The following is a 16,895-nucleotide window of genomic DNA, read 5'->3' as shown; positions in this document are numbered from 1 at the left end:
AAAATTGCAATGCTATAAAAAAGGATGAGAGATAGGCCTAAAAAGATATAATAACCAATGCCATGTGTAAATTTTAAAAAGCCATTTTAAAGACAATCGGTGGAATTTTAAATTTGGCTTAAATATTAGATGATATTACAAAATTATTACTAATGTTCTTATGGTTATATAGGACAATGCCCTTATTCTTTTGAAACACATATTAAAATATTTAGGATTGAGGTATATGATATCTGAAGCACACTTTCAAACGGTTTAGATAAAAACAGTGCGTGTGGGGCCGACCCCGTGGCGCACTCAGGAGAGTGCAACGCTTGGGAGCGCAGCGACGCTCCCGCCGCGGGTTCGGATCCCATATAGGACTGGCTAGTGCACTCACTGGCTGAGTGCCGGTCACGAAAAAGACAAAAAAAACCAAAAAACAAAAAAACAGTGCATGTGTGTATGCGTGTGTGTGTGTGCGCGCGCACGATGTGTGTGTAGGAGAGAGAGAGAAAGGGCAAGAGACAGAGAGATGAAACAACATGGCACAATGTTACCATTGTTAGATCTAAGTAGAGAGTATATAGTTATGTATCATATCTGTGATGGTTAATTTTATGTGTCAACTTGGCTAGGCCATAGTACTCAGATATTTGATCAAACATTATTCTAGATGCTTTAGTGAAAGTATTTTTATGAAATTAACATTTAAATCACTATATAAATGTTAAATCTCTCCGTATATAATCTATAGCTATATATACAGATAATACAGATATATATGTCTCTCTCCATATCTGTCTAGATAGATAAATGGATGGACAGATAGATGGATGGATGGATAGATAGTTTTGTTTCTCTGTGGAACCTTGACTAATACAAGACCTTTCTTTCAACTTTCCAGTATGTTTAACACTTTTTCAAATAAAAAGTTAGGGAAAAAATTAAATTCAGGTAAATAAAAACAAACAAAAAACCCCCCAAAACACTCAGGAATTTTAGGTGCATTATTCTGGGGTTCATAGCTATGCTTCTAGAAGAGAAAATTAGTCCGTATGGAGAATAGTCTGAGGAATCTGGTCAGACTAAAAATATGCATCACCTGTCAGCTTGCAAATATTTTGGAGATTTACTATGTTGGGGACTATGCTCAGTGCTGGAGAGTGGTGAGCCACCCAAAAGTAGACCTTGCCAACTTCCTCTTGTGGCATTGCATGCCCCATGCCTGGCAGGCCAAGTTCATTGGGGACAAAATAGAGCACATCCACCAGTTCTTGGTTTTAGGAGAGTGTATGGGCTTTCTGATCCAGGAGGTTTATATTGAAGATATACCCACTTCAGTGAACCTGGCTCTGAAAGCCGCATCACCAGTGAGTCGCATACTTTAAAAGTCATAGAACTTGTGGCAAGTTCACTCCAGTGAACATGATATAAACTCTTTTCTTGCTCTGTAACCAACACAAAACATGCTTTAAAGGCTTATAAAAACTTATCAAGTTATCAAGTTCTGCTTTTGGCCATGATAAAGAGGGCAATCTTTACCCTGATGCCTTAAACACTAGAAAATTGGACAAATTACTTGAAACTGCTGTTCAAACACTGGACAACAGGAAGCACAGTACTGTAATCCATGGAAAAAAGGAAACAAAGAAAGCAGGTTCTATGATTACCCCAGGTTTCTGCTTGGGGTACTTTCTGGCCCACACAGCAAGGAAGGAAATTCCAAGCAGAATATGGTAAACCTGCTGAGTTGAGGAGTCAGAGATGGGAATCCACAGAGTCTGAAGAGACTGGAAGATGTAAGAGTAAGTTTCAGAGAGGAGTAAGCTACGCAGAATAGAACTGTAGAAATTTGTGTAGGGATTCCCTTGAGTTTTTAGTGAATACAAATCATGAAAACATAAGGTGAGACTCTATGAAGTCAAGGAAAGAATGATGAAGAGCTGTGAGCCGAAAAATTCCCAGATATCTTACAGTGTTGGAAATTTATTTGAGCTTCCTCTAATCAGCATGGAGGGTCCTGTCTTGCTAGATCGCTCAGGGCATCCGGTAGAGACCCCATAAAAGCTATTCCTTAATAATGGGGCCAAACTTTCCATAGAGTAAAAGCTACTGTAGAGAGACACTAACAAAACTTAACAAAAGCCTCATAAAGATCAAACTGAGCCGTAAGTTCCTTGACTGCCTACCAGAACAAAGCTCAACATTCTTTTCAAGGAGTACAATACCCAGATATTCAATGACATAAAATTTACAAAGTTCAGCATCCAATAAGTGTTACTAGACCATGCAAGAAACAGAAAAATGTGACCTATAACCAAAAGAAAAAAATCAGTTACTTAAAAAGAGATTTAAAAAATGATAGAAATGGTAGTATTAGCAGAAGAGAGCTTTAAAATGACTATTATAACTATGCTCAGGAAGTTAAAGGAAAACATGAACATAGTGGAGAAATGGAAGATATGAGAAAGAGCCAAATGGGAGTTCTAGACACAACAACTACAACATCTGAAATAAAGCTGACATAAACCCACTCCTGCCTCTTCAGCACACAAACTCTTCCCCAAGACCCTCTGTAAGATCAGTGGTTCGCTTTGCTCAACAAGAGTGCGTCTGACCATCACAGCCCTCCCTTACTTAAGTAAGCAATAAATTCAAATGGGGTTTAATATTGATTTCAAGTGGGAGTCTCATGTCTTGGCAATTATGAAGTTCCACCAAGGTTATTTTGAAAACCCTAACTTTAACGGTATTCAGGTGGGCTCACCAGGCTCGTTTTCTCCAGATTTCATTTATCTTTTGGATTTGCTCCAAGTGTTTCCAACTCAGTATTGATCTCAGCTCTGACACTTTCTTTGAGCAGTCATTGTTGAATTTATTTTGTTATATAAGGATTCCTATCCAAATAGGTGTGTGTATGGGGTATTTAGAATTTTTGGTTTAGATATATTCTTTGATAAATATTTTGGCCATTAACTTCATGATTCTTTAACTGTGTGCTTATTTTGCTTTTAGTGCATTTATTTATACAAAGTCTTGGCTCAAGACCTTTTTTTCTGTTGTTTTATTTTTGATAATCTTTATCTGTTGGATGTATAAGTGGGCTCTCCATAGGGAATGGATGTAAAAATAGGTCCATTAAGTCTCTAATTCAATTCAGCCCAAGAACTATAAGTTGGAGGTCCACTAGACAGTGACAAATTCATGATCAAACTTTGCCTTTTGTTCCCTAAAAAACCTTCATAGGGACACTTCTTCACTTATCATTTAATGAAAGGGCATTTTGTTTAGTCCATATAGCAGGATAAAAATCGTCAGGCCATTCATCATACAATCCCTTCTTAGCCTCTGGTTGGTTGGATAACCTGAGACACCATTCTTTAGAATATATTTTAGATTGACTATAGTGGCTTCTTCCTTGTTTGTCATGAATTTTTCTAAGTCAGAGTCATAACTTCTTCCTGGCAGAACTTCTGCTTCTTAAGTGAATTCTCACTATAGTACTAACTCATGTGCTCAACTTGGTATGCCAAAACTAGTTGCAGTTTAAAATAGGAATTGTTACTTTGAGGGAACTTGTAACATTCAAAATTAATACTTTTAAACAGAGCTCTAGAAAAATAAGGAACACTAATAATATTCACAATTCAATAGTCGACTTCTTTGGTGTGTAGAGACCTCAAAACAAACACCGAGTCCAAGATAGTCTCTCTCAAAGATTCTCTAGTTCACTGTCATTCAAACCTTCTGAAACTACCCTCCATGTATACATATATAGGGAGGGTAGTTAAGGTAGTTAAGTTAACCTAGAGCTGGGTTAAGGGCTGTAACTAAAGAATTCTTTAAGCATCAGAAAGACCAACACAAACTTGCTGCAGAATTTGGGATTTTGTTAGATATGTATTGTCCTGGACTATCTAATTTATATCATTAGCTTGCTTAATTGCTAGCTTCTCAAAAGGGAAAAATGGTTAAAATCAGCAGGATGGGAAACAGCAGGAGGAGATGTACACAGCTCAGCTATGTATAGATAATGGCTTTGAGAGGAAAAAAATATATACAAGGGTACATTAGAAAGTTCATGGAAAAATTGAATTAAAAGATAATACAGATCCTTTCATTAACTTTTTGAAGACTCCTCATGTGTATATATACAGATGAAATGCACTACATAGGGACAGGTAGTTTTTCCTTTTTTGGTAAGTGAACAAAGATTCAAAATTGTAACTAAAATAAAGATGAACTAATGAAAGACTTTAAAAGTGTACTACAGGAAACCTTCTGTAGACAGTGTGAGTAGACAGTTGGATGCATCCAGCCACCTGGCCATCCCCAGTAAGGCGACAGACACCGAGTAAAGCCATGCTGAATCCTCTACACCTGCTTAGTCTTCAGCCGAATATCCCCACATAACCCCAGTCATTGTCACATGGAGCAGAAAAATTGCCAAGTCAAAAATTGCCAAGTCCGTAAATTCTCAATAGATTCATGAGTAAAATAAATGATTGTTGCTTTAACTACTAAATTCTGGGTTTGTTGTGCAGCAATAAGTAACTGAAACAATTTTGTTTATGAAAGGCATGATAAGTGTATGACTTTTAATCCTTATCAATTTTTAGAACAATAAAATGAGTTAGTGCCCTGGAGACTTCCAAAGTTCTCCAGTGTTTGTTTGGAGTTTGATTAGTATAGTGGATTGAATTACATCCCCCCCAAACTCCCTGAAGCTTGAATTGTGTCCCCCAAGTTTCATGTATTAGAAACTTAGCCCTTACTGTGACTGTTAAGAGGGTGGGAATCCTATTATGGTAATTGAAAGGTAGAGCCTTGAAGAGGTGATTGGATTGTAGGACTGTGCTGTGGTGGATTAAAAATGGTGGTCACGGGTGTGGTTCTGAGGGCTTTAAAAGAAGAGGAGAGTCTCTCTCTCTCTCTCTCTCTGCTCTCTCTTGCTTCCTCTCACCATGTGATCAGCTTGTACCCCTGGCTACCTGTACTTTCTGCCATGAATAGAAGCAGCCTGAGGCCCGTGCCAGATGCAGCTGTCCCAGAATCGTAAGCCAAATAAACCTCTGTTCTTTATAAATCACCCAGTTTCAGGTATTTTGTTAGAAACAACCTAAACAGACTAATACAATTAGGAACTGGCTTTTTAAAATGTCATGTGTTTCAGCTCATGTAGCCATTACTCTTACATTGCTCATATTGGCCCAACTTATCCAGTGGAAGTTCTTTCAAGTTGGCCCGTGTCCTTTCAACATACTGTATTCCAGTCATCTTTGATAGTGTCCTTTCTTTCTGACCCAAGAATATCTCTCAGGCTAATTTTATTTTCCGCACAGACCTGGAATTGCTCCCCAAGCCTAGTTTCTTTTATTGGGAAACCACATGCAAAGACCACAATTTGAGCATCAGATGCTTCCCTTCCCCTCCGACCCCAGCTTTTTTGTGCTACTGTTGTTTTTGGCAGCTGACCAGTATAGGGATCAAACACTGGACCATGGTGTTATCAGCACCATGCTCTCACCAACTTAGCTGACTGGCCAGTCCTCCTTGCCCCAGCTTTATAGACATATAATTCACAAATAAAAACCCACAGATTCTAAACTGCACAGTCCCTATCCATTTAAAAATCTTTGGATTGGAGACACATCTTAAAATTGATGGCAAATGATAGTTTGATTGGCTGCATTTTTCTTTTTGGTAATATGTGTCTCAACTATTATGTGTTTCATCTAAGAAGTATTTCATCTAAGATTAGATGAAATTACATAAAGATTATATCTAAGATTAGATGGAATACAGATTAGCTTTTTTACACTTTATAAAAATAGAATCATTTCAGCTTATTTTTCTGCAACTTTTCTTGCTAAACATGTGCTAAAATTTTATTTAGGTATAATTTGCATAAAATACATACAATAATATACATATACTTAAATGCTCCCATTTTAAATCCAGTTTGATGAGTCACAACTGTATAAAGCTATGTAGCCACCACTAAAATCAATATATACAATTTTTGTCATGCCCAAAACCTCCTTTGTAGTCAAACCCGTCCACCTCACTCCCATTCCCACTACCCTCTGCCTCAGCCCCAGGCAACCCCTGATTTACTCTCTGCCATTAGACTAGCTTACCTTTTCTAGAATTTCACAGCAATAGAATTATGCAATGAGTGAAATAAGTACTTTTCTATGGCTGGCTTTCTTCACTCACTTGTATATCCACTCTTCTACTGAACATTTGGGGTCTTTCCCAAATTAAGAAAAAAAGCTGTAGGCCGGCCCGTGGCTCACTCGGTAGAGTGCGGTGCTGATAACACCAAGGCCACGGGTTCGGATCCTATATAGGGATGGCCGGTTTGCTCACTGGCTGAGCGTGGTGCTGACAACACCAAGCCAAGGGTTGAGATCCCCTTACCGGTCATCTTTATATAGGATTTAAAAAAATCCTATATAAAAAATCCTTTTTTTCTTTAAAAAAAAAAAGAAAAAAAGCTGTTATGAACATTCATGTACAAGTCTTTATGCAGTTGTTTATTTTCACGTCTTTTGGGTAAATACCTAGGAATAGAATTGCGGGTCCTATGGTAAATGTATATTTAAACTGCCAAACTGTCTTCCAAAGTGGCTGCACCATTTTGCATTCCTACGAGCAATGTATGAGAGTTCCAGTTGTTCCATAGCTTTACCAACACTTGGTATTGACAGTTATTGTTCTTATTTAAGCCATAGTAGCAGATTTGTAGTGGTATCTTGTGGTTTTGCATTCTCCTAATGACTAAGGGTGTTGAGCATTCTTGGCAATTTGAGTACCTTTTATAAAGAATCTATTCAAGTCTTTTGCCTGACATTTACTGGGCTGTCTTTTCATTATTGAGCTGTAGCATTATTTATATGCTATGGATATAAGTTCTTTGCCAGATATATGCATTGCAAATATTTTCTCCCAATCTGTGAACTGCCTTTTAATTCTTACTGGTGTCTTTCAAAGAGTTTTAATTTTAATGAATTCCTATTTATAAATTTTTTCCATTATGGTTCATGCTTTCTATGTCCTAGCAAGTCTTTGCCTATCCCAAGACAGCAAAGAATTTCTCCTGTTTCTTTCTGGAATTCCTGATTTTAGCTTTTGTTTAGTCTATGATTCATTTTGTAATCTAAATTTTGAATTAAAACTGTGTAGTGTGAAGTAAGAGTTGAGTTTCATTTCCCATAGAATATATAGTTATTCTATTTGTTGAAAGACCATCTTTTCCTCCTTGAAATACCTTAGCAACTTTGTCAAAAATCAATTGTCCATATATGCATGGATCCATTTCTGAAATTTATTGTTCATTGCTTTGTAACATTTCTTATCAGATCTGTCCATTAGTAATGAACCCTCTCATCTTTTCTCTCTCTGAAAAAGTCTTTTCTTTTGTTCATTTTTGAAGGATATTTTTGCTGAAAATAGAATTCTAAGTCAATAGATTATTTTTTTCTTTCAGCACTTAAAAGATGTTATGCCAAGGTCTTGAACTTGTATAGTTTGAGGATAAAATATATAGTCATTCTCATCTTGGTTCCTCTGCATGCAATCTTTTTTCTCCAGCTGCTTTTACAATTTTCTGTGGTTTTTAACAATTTCATTATGATGTACCTTGAAGAGATTTTTCTTTAATGTGTTACCTGTTTGTTGAATTTCTTGGATCTGTGTTTATAGTTTTCATCAATTAGGAAAATTTCCAGCCATTATTTCTCAACATTGTTTTGTCTATCCTACCCCAGTTTCTAAGACTACAAATACCAGTATGTTAGAACAGTTGATATTATCCCACAGGCGGCTGAGGCACTGTTCTATTTTTTTTTCTCCTTGTACTTTAGTATGCTTCATTTAGTTCTGCTGCAACCAACTGCTGTAATTCTATCCGTTCCTTCTTGTCAAGCTAGTAACCAAAGAGGACCAAATAGCAGCAGTAATTTTTTTTTTTTTTGTCTTTTTCGTGACCGGTACTCAGCCAGTGAGCACCCTGGCCATTCCTATATAGGATCCGAACCCGCGGCGGGAGGGTCGCTGCACTCCCAGCCCCGCACTCTCCCGAGTGAGCCACGGGGTCGGCCCTAGCAGCAGTAATTTTTAAAAATAAATCTTACACGTACTTGGATTAATGGTATAAATGTATTGGTCACAAATAAAATATTTCAGGAGTATTAAGAAATGTGTAAATAATTTTTTCAATACCTTTTTTATTATATTTATAAAATTATAGTTTGTATGTGTGTCTATATATGTAACTCAGAACTGATACTGAATATGACACCAACAATGTGGTGGTGTAGTTTTTTTGCTTTGACCTCTTTTTTTTTTTTTTTTTAAAATTTTTATTTTGTCGATATACATTGTGGCTGATTATTGCTCCCCATTGCTTTGACCTCTTTAAAGAAGGTAATAACAATTTGTGGAAAATGCTTTATTGTATCATGTCAATATGCTGAAAGTAGTATTTCATAAGAATACAAAAGTAATCTATAGACTTGATTAAGTGAAGATTAAATGATCCAAAAATTTTTCTTCCATAGTTTGTCACAGCAATTGCTAAATGTCCACAAGATCATTTTTCCAAGAAAGGTTATTCTAATAACTTTGAGTGTTCAATTCGTGCAATGGTCCAGTCCGGCTTTACTCCTTGTGTAAATTCCCTGTGAAATCTAGGGAAAACATTACAAATAATGTGAATCTTACGTGAGCCCAAATACTTTTTGGATAACTATGTAATTTGCAAGTGTATGTTACAGGCAATTTTTAGCAACAAACTAATAGTTAATGGTAAATCGAAATCAAAACAAAAAAAGTTTAAACCTACCACTCCAATTACAAAAATATACCAAAAAAACTGAAGTACATTCTCAGCCAAAGTGACTATTTTTAAAGAACTGATCTACATTCAATATCTGCCAGCAGCTGAGAGAAACTTGGATATTACTGTTATTAAATACAAGCTACTACACATGCCTAACATAAGGAGAAATGAATTGGACTCTGGTGATGCAAACAGCATTTAAAATATATAACCTAGCACACAGGAAAAACTGTTTTTCAAATAACACCTTTAGTAATTTAGGAAAAAACCAGAATTTGGTTTATACATGGTAAATCAATCTAGAAAATAACAGTGTTTATGAGCTGCCCGTGGCTTAGTGAGGAACACCAGAAGAGACAAAATTTAGTATTGATGACAATAATCTTTAATCATAAACAATGTCTTAAAAAAGAGACAAGTAGATTTAAATTAGGTAAGTATTTATATAGAATAATTTGGGTAATTACAAACAGCAAAATTTTCAAAAAACACATTTTTTTCAAAAAAAGTGAAAAAAAGGATGTAATTTTCTTTTAATTTAGTGAAATAGAATACATTTTCTTTCTTAGGTAATTTTTGGGATTCATTTCTTTTTTTAAAGCAAATGTGTACAACTTTGGCAATATAATAATAGTGCTCTCCTTTAAACAGATATAAATTGTCTCCACTGACTTGCTACAGTTGTTCACTGTTCCCAATTTTATTAGCAGAAAAATATAAGATAATGTCTCTTTTACACAGTTTGCTAACTTCCTAGTAGATAGTATATCTCCTTAAGGGCAGTGTCCCTTCACTTTTGTATCTAAACCCCTACTAGGACTTTGGCATAGGAGATTACCAATAAATGTCTAGTGAATAAAAGGTCCACATGCTAATTATGGCAGATCTTATTTTCCAAAGATGGCCACAACCACACCTCCCAGCCCATGTACTCTTCAGCAATATGACCTTGCTTTTTGTTGCCCCATAAAGTGGTGGAGGCTTTCCACATCCTTTAAACTGTGCAGATCCTGTGACTGCTTCAACCAGCAGACTATGGTGAAAATGACATTCTAATTTGGAGCACAGCCCTTTTACTGGTCTAGCAGCTTACATTTTTTGCCCCTTAGAATCCACCCACCATGGAAAAGATGTGACTAGTCTAAAACTACCACAAGCCCAAGCCACAGAGACTCTGGACAATGTGATGTTATGTACAGAAGCCAAGGAGCACCAAGGTGCCACACATGTGAATAAAGAAGCCATCAAGGAAATGAATCCTCCAGACCCCGCCACCATAGTTGGTGTCAGGTGACGCAGAGAAAACCCCATAGCTGAGCCTTTCCAAAATTCCTGAGCAGTGAAATAGCAGGCAAAAAAAAAGGTTGTTTGAAGGCAATGAGTTTTGGGGTGGTTTGTTATGCAGCAATATATAGCTGAAACACTGTTTAATTAAACTCAGTAATATTACCTCTTTCTAATTTCTTAACACTCTTGTTTCATATCCAGTGTATCTTTACGATCTTTTCTCTTCATAAATAACTTGTCAAATTTCAATCCTTTTCTTCCTAAAGCTCCCTTTAGTTTTCATACGTTCACACTACTTTCCATTTTCTAGAGAAAGGAAACAATGAATTGTAATTACACTTACTCATAGCTTGCACTAAGAAGTTGTTTTGTTTCCACATTCTGATCTCCCAACTTAACTTGGAATACGTTGGCTCCCCTTAAAGTTTCACTGGGGATGTTGGCACTGGTTAGATACCAAAAGCACATCAGGATGTTAACAAACTTCCTTCCTTAGAGAAAAAATATACACAAACACACAAATACAAATCATAATAATCTATCATCCATATATCCAAACTGAAACAGAAAACAGCAATAGTTATACAGTTGTTACAGATCAAATTTTGTGTTTATTGTGCGGTAACTTAAGATACCTGTATTGAAACTTTCTTCTCTTAGGGTTTATGACTTACTTGCCCTCTTCTCTACAACTTAGTAATAAAGCTACTGTTTATCAAGCACATCCTTTTAAGTGTATTACATGGATTATTTTCAATTTGTGGCATTTTCTAAAATTAGAGTAATCTTATGAAAGACTCCTGTTGTCAAACCAAAACTGATAGGGGGAAAAACACATTTTTGCTGCTACATAATTAACTTAACCCCAACTAACAGAAAAAAGAAAGACTTCTACCCTAATTCACTTTGCTATGCTTAGTGATTCTGACAACATCTTGTGTAAAAATCAGTTAGTGACCATGGGGCTGAGATGCAATTTGAAATATTAGGGGAGAAGAAAACATCACTAAAATCACTAAAAATACCCTTACAAATGTTTCAAACTAACATACATATAACAAATTTTCTAACCATTAAGAGTTCCTTATCAGAACTGCCTTGGGTAATGTGTAAGCAGAGGCTACATTCCTGTGTGCCTTGCACATAATACATATGCAAATATGTGTAGAAGAAATAAATCAATGAATTTTCAGGAAAGCCATAGGGAAAATGTATGCATTGAATAAGGACAGGAACCAGGTCACCACCAAAGTTCCTTCCAACTTTTTTCATTATCCTCCCCAAAATCCAATTTGGAAGTTCTACAGTTAATCTTATTTTCAGATCAGTCTTTAGCTAATACTATCTACTTTGATTTTCTCCTACTCCTTCTTTATTCCTTCCATATAACTTGCAGCTGGAAATTTAAAATGCTCAATTTTTTCCTTCAAGTTAGGAAATCTGAAACAAATACTTTCAATTTGAAACATGGGAGCAGCTCCTCCTAAACAGACTATTTTCATCAATGTAATTGATGATTTTCTCTCCTGTGAATTAAATAGTAGTAGGAAAAAGTTCTAGATAGAAAGGCATAAGAAACTATTACCATATCTCAACTCTTTCAGAGCTAGGTCTTTAAAAAATTTGTATATCATTTTCTTTGAGTTCTATAAATATCCCTTTTACAGACAAAACCCCACTATTTTGTGATTATCTACTACTTTAGCTTATCTGGATAATTAAAGATTATTTAAAGTTGACTATGCTCTGGTATTACCTTTCTCATCATAGTATATGGAGATGTCTCCTGTTGATGTATATACAATATCATCTATGTCAGCAGCGAGGGCATTTTTATGGTTGTCAGGTAGTGAAGTAACCTTTTCTTTCAATACCTGTAACACCTAAGTTTGAAAAAAGCGAAGCATTATTTCACTAATTCAATTTTTGAAACCATTTCAAAAAGTGATCTTTTATCATGGAATGAATTTTCTAAAGCTATTTTTAAGTTTACTACCATATTTACTCATCCCCAAAAGCAAGGCTGACAGGCATTTCATCAAAAGCAAGGATGAAATGCATCTAATTACTCAACTAGATAATTCATAACAGAACATTCTATGTAAGAGCAACTGAAAGACATCGTGTTTACTAACTTATGCCTTAAGTAGCAGAAGTCATTCCATGCTCTGATATGACCCAAAGTACCTGTAAGGACAGATACATGAACCCTACTTTGGCTGCTGGCACACACACTATTTTTAACATAAATAAGGAGAATGTGTATCATTCCAATGCAAGAGAGTAATGCATTTATTTTTAAAGAAAAATTAAAAGTATACTACACCTCTTTGGCCACAAGTTCTTCCAACAGATCAAATTTACACTGTGACAGCAATCTGGATACATGAACAAAAGCCTTGGAAAAAATAGTGGGGGAAGCGTGGTGATTATTTCAAAATATCATGCAAAGTACCATACAATGCTCATACTTATATGATAAAATATAACAAAGACTTATTTTATGGTAAAGGTGATAAACAATGTCAAATACTAATATATCAGTATTAAGCACAACTCCTTCAAAGTTGGTTGACTTTTCTTATATGGCCTTCCCATAATTTAGTAGTGAGTGAGCTGATTACTAATTATGTATCTACTCTCAGGACCAGGGAAATGACACTGTGTGGTGTATACTCTAGATCTCTTAATAAGAATCCTTTTGTATATTTTCTTTTAAGATAATGAAGACGTAAACAACTATCTCTCTGATATATGACCCACCTCTTCAGTATGCATAGATAGCAGTTGGAAAGTACTCCAGTCTAGACTGTATTGGGAGTCTGGAGATCTGGGTTGTAGTCTGAACCTCTTTAAGAGAGATAAGGTAGGTTCGGGAAAGGGAAAGATAACACGTCTATACAGTCTAAATAGTGGATCCCAACTTTGAAGTATGAGATTCTATTTTAAAGGGGGGAAAACCCAACTGCAATTCTCTCCATTCCCAGCAATGAGAAATGAAACTGTGAATTAAGACCCCTACCTGTCTTCAAGGAGCTCTCCATCTACTTGGGGAGAGAGACAAGTAAACTGACAGGTTCAAGAACTATGACAGGGGTAAGAACAGGGTGTTTGGGAGCAAACATAAGAGTCACTTAACCTAATTTGCGAGGACCATAGAGGGCTTTCTAAAAGAAGTAACATCCAAGCTGAAATCTGAAGAACTGGCAGAAGAAAGGAAATACACAGACACATTACACAGTGGATACTGCATAAATGTCATGTGCTTCCCTCCCAATTTATATGTTGAAGTCTTAATCCCCAGTACCTTGGAATGTCACTATACATGGAGATAGGGCTTTTAAAGAGGTGACTAAGTTAAAATGAAGCTGTTAGGATGTGGCCTAAACCAATCTGACTGGTGTCCTTATAAGAGGAGGAAGTGTGGACACATAAACAGGCACTATGGGCACACACCCTGAAAAAGACCATGCAAGTACACAGAAGACAGCCATCAGCAAGCCAGGAGAATGGCCTCAGGAGAAACCAACCCTTTTGATATCTTGATATTGAAATTTCGGTTGTTTAAGCCACTCAGTCTGTGGTAGAGCTAGTTATGGCAGCCCTAGCACTAATACAATAGTTGAATTCAATTTTGAGACAATGAACATGTTCAAATGGATTCAAGGACTCTTTGCAAACACTTTAGAGGCACTCAGGGTTCAAAGATACTATATGTTTTGGTAAGCCTTCGAGTGTAGAAGATGGGTGATAATTTGGGCAAAAGAAACAAAGACCATAACCATCACATTGAAATTCATCCAAGGAAGATCACACGTGCAAATTATCCTAAAAGGTAAATTAGGAGGCTGCCCTGATAAGGCCTTGATGAGACAGGAGTGTCTAACCTCCAGAAGCTTCTAGAAAATAGCCTTCTTTTTCATAGGAAAGGCTATGATGTACCAGCAAGATATAAGAAAACAAACAGTACATGGTTTGATGGCAATAACAGGGAAGATATGTCACAGGCATTTATCAATGGCAAGCAGGGTCTATGTATCTAAGGCTTGTATAGCATTAGTCCACCTATTCCCCTGGCTCATGTGATGAACAAAAGCTTGCCTAGATTGTATTTAACCATCTCAATTGCCCATGACTCTGGAGAATCAACACTGCTTGTAGAGTGGGTCATAGGACAGTGAACCTCAGCACTTACTATCTATGCATCCTTGACCTCATTGTTTCACCTTCCTGGAACTTGGTTTTGTCACTTGCAAAGGAGGATGAGACTAGAAAAGGTGTCATTTCGTTTTCATACTCTATGACTAAAAAAGAAACTTTAAAGAACATGATCTAATTGATATTCATAACGCTAGATAACATCTTATTGTTGGGTGATTAGACTAAGGAGAAAAGAGAAGAGGAGCACATTGCATGTAAATAAAGTAGCTGATGTTGTTGCACAAGATTATTCCCAAACCCTAGAATTATACCAACACAAGGGAAGGTACAGTTGCATCATGAGAGTTAGCAGGGAGAGGTTTTTTTGGCCACGTCTTTATACATTTTAGGTGTTGAAGAACTGATTTGCTTGATCTGAACAAGTATGTTCAGTAACCACTGGTTTAGGAATTGCTAAATATTTGCCATAGATGTTCCTGTCATTCTTTATGGAAGTCAGAATGGTTAACTGCACAAAAATTGAGTAAGAGAAAGCAAAAGTGCATACTGACTAGCTGATGAAGGGATGGAGATACTACCTAACAGCAAGAAGGGAAGCTAAAAACAGCTGGAGTACCACTAAGGTCAGCTAGTGACCCAAACAGTACTCCAAGCTCCTCTACGTGTTCAGAGGAAAGAGAGACTAAGGCCTGATTCCTACCCATGGTGGGGAGATGATTTCCATTTCTTTATGACATGTAAATGATCTGATAGTCATATATATGTTATGAGGTGAACAAGCTCCTATGTCATCAGCGGGCACTGTGGAGAATAGTAGAGTCACAGCAATTTACCTGTGTGTGGACAAAAGATTTTGAGAATGGACATGAACAGAGGTTTACTCCTTAATTACGATGCTGTTAGGCATATTAATCAATTTTACTCTTTGCTTTCTCATAAACACATATAGTAGTCAAGAGCTGATTTAGGGAAGCAGAAGTATGTAAAGTTAAAAACGTTTAATTTATAACTGATACAAAAGTCACATAAATAAACATAAATGAATGATTATAGACATAGTCTGAAAATTAGGAGTATAAATACTAATACCAGTATACAATCGATATTGTAAAACGATTACACTGATGGCGTGATTTTAAGGTGTATGGAGATATGAACTGAGAAATAGACTATGACTCCTATTGCTTATAAACAGTTCTGCAATGTTTGGAAATGACAAACTCTCTAAGAGAGTCAAAAGAAAGGTATAGATGGCCCTTCATCCTAGAAAAATCCATGTGCACACAAAATTTGCAAATAATCTCAGGACCCAGAGTGACCATTATGTGGCAAGGATAGGGCACGGTATTATGAGCCATTCAGAAAGAGGGACATAACTGACAAAGTCTGGGCTATGAATCACCAAAGGCTAATTACTTTCAGCGTGCAGGGTGCTATGCACTTAGCAACCAGGTAGTCTCCACAAATTCTTTGAAAGAGTAAAATTGCTCATCTCCAGGTTATTCTTTAAGCAGTATGATGGGGAAAGAGGAGCAACGGAGCTCTGTTACAAAGCTGGCAGGAAGTTCTGCCTTTCTACCCAGGATCACATTATAGTACTTTGGAAATGTTATCTTATTTATTCTTTACAATAATCTTATCCACTCATTAATTCATTCGACAAACACCTATGGAATGCCTACTATGTACAGGCATTGTCTTCCCCATTTTGCAGATCTGGAAAATCATGCACAAAAAAGGTAAGGTCCTATATCTTTAAAGGGCAGGAATGTGTTTTGAATCAATTTATGTCTGATTCAAGACCTGTAGAGAGTGAGAAAGGTAATTGAAGGACTTGACCCTGGTCTCTCAACGGAACCTCTCCTCCTCGGCGACCACGCAGACACCCAGAAGCTTACTTTAAGAAGTACCCAGAGAGCTGTGTCTGGGCCACTACCCACGTGTGATAACTTAGGACCCTATAAAGAAACCTCAGCGCTAAACAGTTTTGCACGATGAGAGGCGGACGGCCGTCAACCAGGGAATAAACAAACCTGCTTGGCCCCCTGAGAGAACTCTGCGATGCTGAACTCTCTGTCGAAATAGGCCCAGATAAGGAAGGCGTAAATTCGAGTCCGGACCCAGGTGATGGGGTTGGAGAATCCCAGAATGATCATCTTGGTTTTCTGGCGCTGCTCCTCAGTGCTGTAGCTGCGCCGAGGGCAGGCAGGGAAAGAAGTGAGGGCTGCGGGAAGTCCAAGAGGCCTGACCAGGGACCGCCGGGGGCTCCAAGCAGGCAGCGCCGAGGCCGCCGAGGCCCAAGTGCTCCGAGAACATGGGGTCGCTCCCGAGCTAAGGCGGCGGCGGCAGAAGCAACAAAGCCCGGCTAATGGTAGCCTCGCCTCGGCTACATTCACAGTCCGGAGTCGGGTGGCCCCGCGGGGCAGCGCCCAACAGAGCAGCAAGCGGGATTGCAGATGAGCGGCCAGCGCCATTTTCGTGACCTTTCACCCCCTCTGCTTGTCTGTGCTGTAGGAAAGGAAGTCGGTGGGAAACCACCGCCGCGGTGTCGGAGGAAGAGCCTCCTAGAGAGCAGAGTTGGCCCGTTGCTGCCACCTCTGGTGAGTCCTCCTCAGCTCCG

General features: G+C 37.5%; 1 protein-coding gene across 3 annotated transcripts; it reads right to left on the bottom strand.

Moving 5' to 3' along the window:
• Positions 1 to 8,441: 8,441 nt before the first annotated feature.
• MAIP1 (matrix AAA peptidase interacting protein 1) lies at positions 8,442 to 16,761 on the bottom strand. 3 transcript variants are annotated; one of them, XM_063075775.1, is made up of 5 exons: positions 16,309 to 16,761; positions 12,441 to 12,512; positions 11,871 to 11,997; positions 10,458 to 10,605; positions 8,442 to 8,675 (listed from the first exon to the last, which is right to left on the bottom strand). In XM_063075775.1, exons 1-5 carry the CDS (start codon positions 16,747 to 16,749, stop codon positions 8,597 to 8,599), a joined length of 867 nt encoding a protein of 288 aa, XP_062931845.1. In that variant the 5' UTR covers positions 16,750 to 16,761; the 3' UTR covers positions 8,442 to 8,596. The 3 variants fall into 3 exon arrangements, with proteins under 3 accessions (XP_062931845.1, XP_062931864.1, XP_062931855.1); XM_063075794.1 differs by lacking the exons at positions 8,442 to 8,675; positions 10,458 to 10,605 and adding an exon at positions 10,298 to 10,420; XM_063075785.1 differs by lacking the exon at positions 8,442 to 8,675 and having other exon boundaries at positions 10,502 to 10,601.
• Between the last annotated feature and the right edge of the window lie 134 nt (positions 16,762 to 16,895).

This window comes from Cynocephalus volans, chromosome 1 (assembly GCF_027409185.1).
Source record: "Cynocephalus volans isolate mCynVol1 chromosome 1, mCynVol1.pri, whole genome shotgun sequence".
Classification (NCBI taxonomy): domain Eukaryota; kingdom Metazoa; phylum Chordata; class Mammalia; order Dermoptera; family Cynocephalidae; genus Cynocephalus; species Cynocephalus volans.
The sequence above is the reverse complement of the archived record's forward strand: the minus strand, read 5'-3'. Positions and strand labels throughout refer to the sequence as shown.